Source organism: Lycium ferocissimum, chromosome 10, assembly GCF_029784015.1.
Source record: "Lycium ferocissimum isolate CSIRO_LF1 chromosome 10, AGI_CSIRO_Lferr_CH_V1, whole genome shotgun sequence".
NCBI classification, from domain to species: Eukaryota; Viridiplantae; Streptophyta; class Magnoliopsida; order Solanales; family Solanaceae; genus Lycium; species Lycium ferocissimum.
In genome coordinates this window covers 10068269-10069021 of record NC_081351.1, presented here as the reverse complement: position 1 = coordinate 10069021, position 753 = coordinate 10068269, and the positions used below count along the sequence as shown (strand labels likewise).

General features: G+C 34.0%; 1 protein-coding gene across 1 annotated transcript; it reads right to left on the bottom strand.

The window, feature by feature from the left end:
- Positions 1 to 366, bottom strand: LOC132034589 (uncharacterized). Its single transcript, XM_059424984.1, has one exon. It carries the CDS (start codon positions 364 to 366, stop codon positions 1 to 3), a length of 366 nt encoding a protein of 121 aa, XP_059280967.1.
- Between the last annotated feature and the right edge of the window lie 387 nt (positions 367 to 753).

Here is a 753-nt window from a genome sequence, read left to right as displayed (position 1 = left end):
TCATTTTGTCTTTTCTTTGTACAATTTAGCATTTTCATATGCTTCAAGTCTGAACTCTTCCAATTCATCAAGTTGCAATAAACAATTTTTTCCTGCATCTGATAAATTTAGATTTAACGATTTTATATCCCAATATGCTTTATGTTCTAATTCCACAGGAAAATGACAAGTTTTTCCAAAAACTAATCTATAAGGAGATGTTCCTACAGGAGTTTTGAAAGAAGTTCTATATGCCCACAAAGCATCATCTAATTTTAGAGACCAATCCTTACGGGAGGAACCAACAGTTTTTTCTAATATTCTTTTCAATTCTCTGTTGGATACTTCTACTTGATCGCTTGTTTGAGCAGGATATGGAGTTCCCATTTTTATGAGTGACTCCATATTTTGACAACAAACTAGCGACTTATCTGTTTATAAAATGGGTTCCCTGGTCACTTATGATAACTCGTGGAGTTCCAAACTTAGATTTTTTTTTTTTAAGAAAACCACAGACAACACGAGCATCATTTTTTCTAGTAGCCATTGCTTCTACCCATTTTGAAACATAGTCAACGACTACTAGAATGTATTTGCATCCATTTCAAGGAGGAAAAGGACCCATAAAATCAATTCCCCAAACATCAAATATTTCACACTCAAGAATAGAGTTAAGAGGCATCTCATCCCTTTTTGAAATGTTACCATTTTTTTGGCATTTGTTGCAAGTGGTGACATAATTTCTTGCGTCTCTGAAGAGAGTTGGCCAGAAAA

Bases quoted from the DNA above. Each gene is read 5' to 3' on its own strand.
- LOC132034589 (XM_059424984.1), bottom strand. From the start codon at position 366: ATGGGAACTCCATATCCTGCTCAAACAAGCGATCAAGTAGAAGTATCC.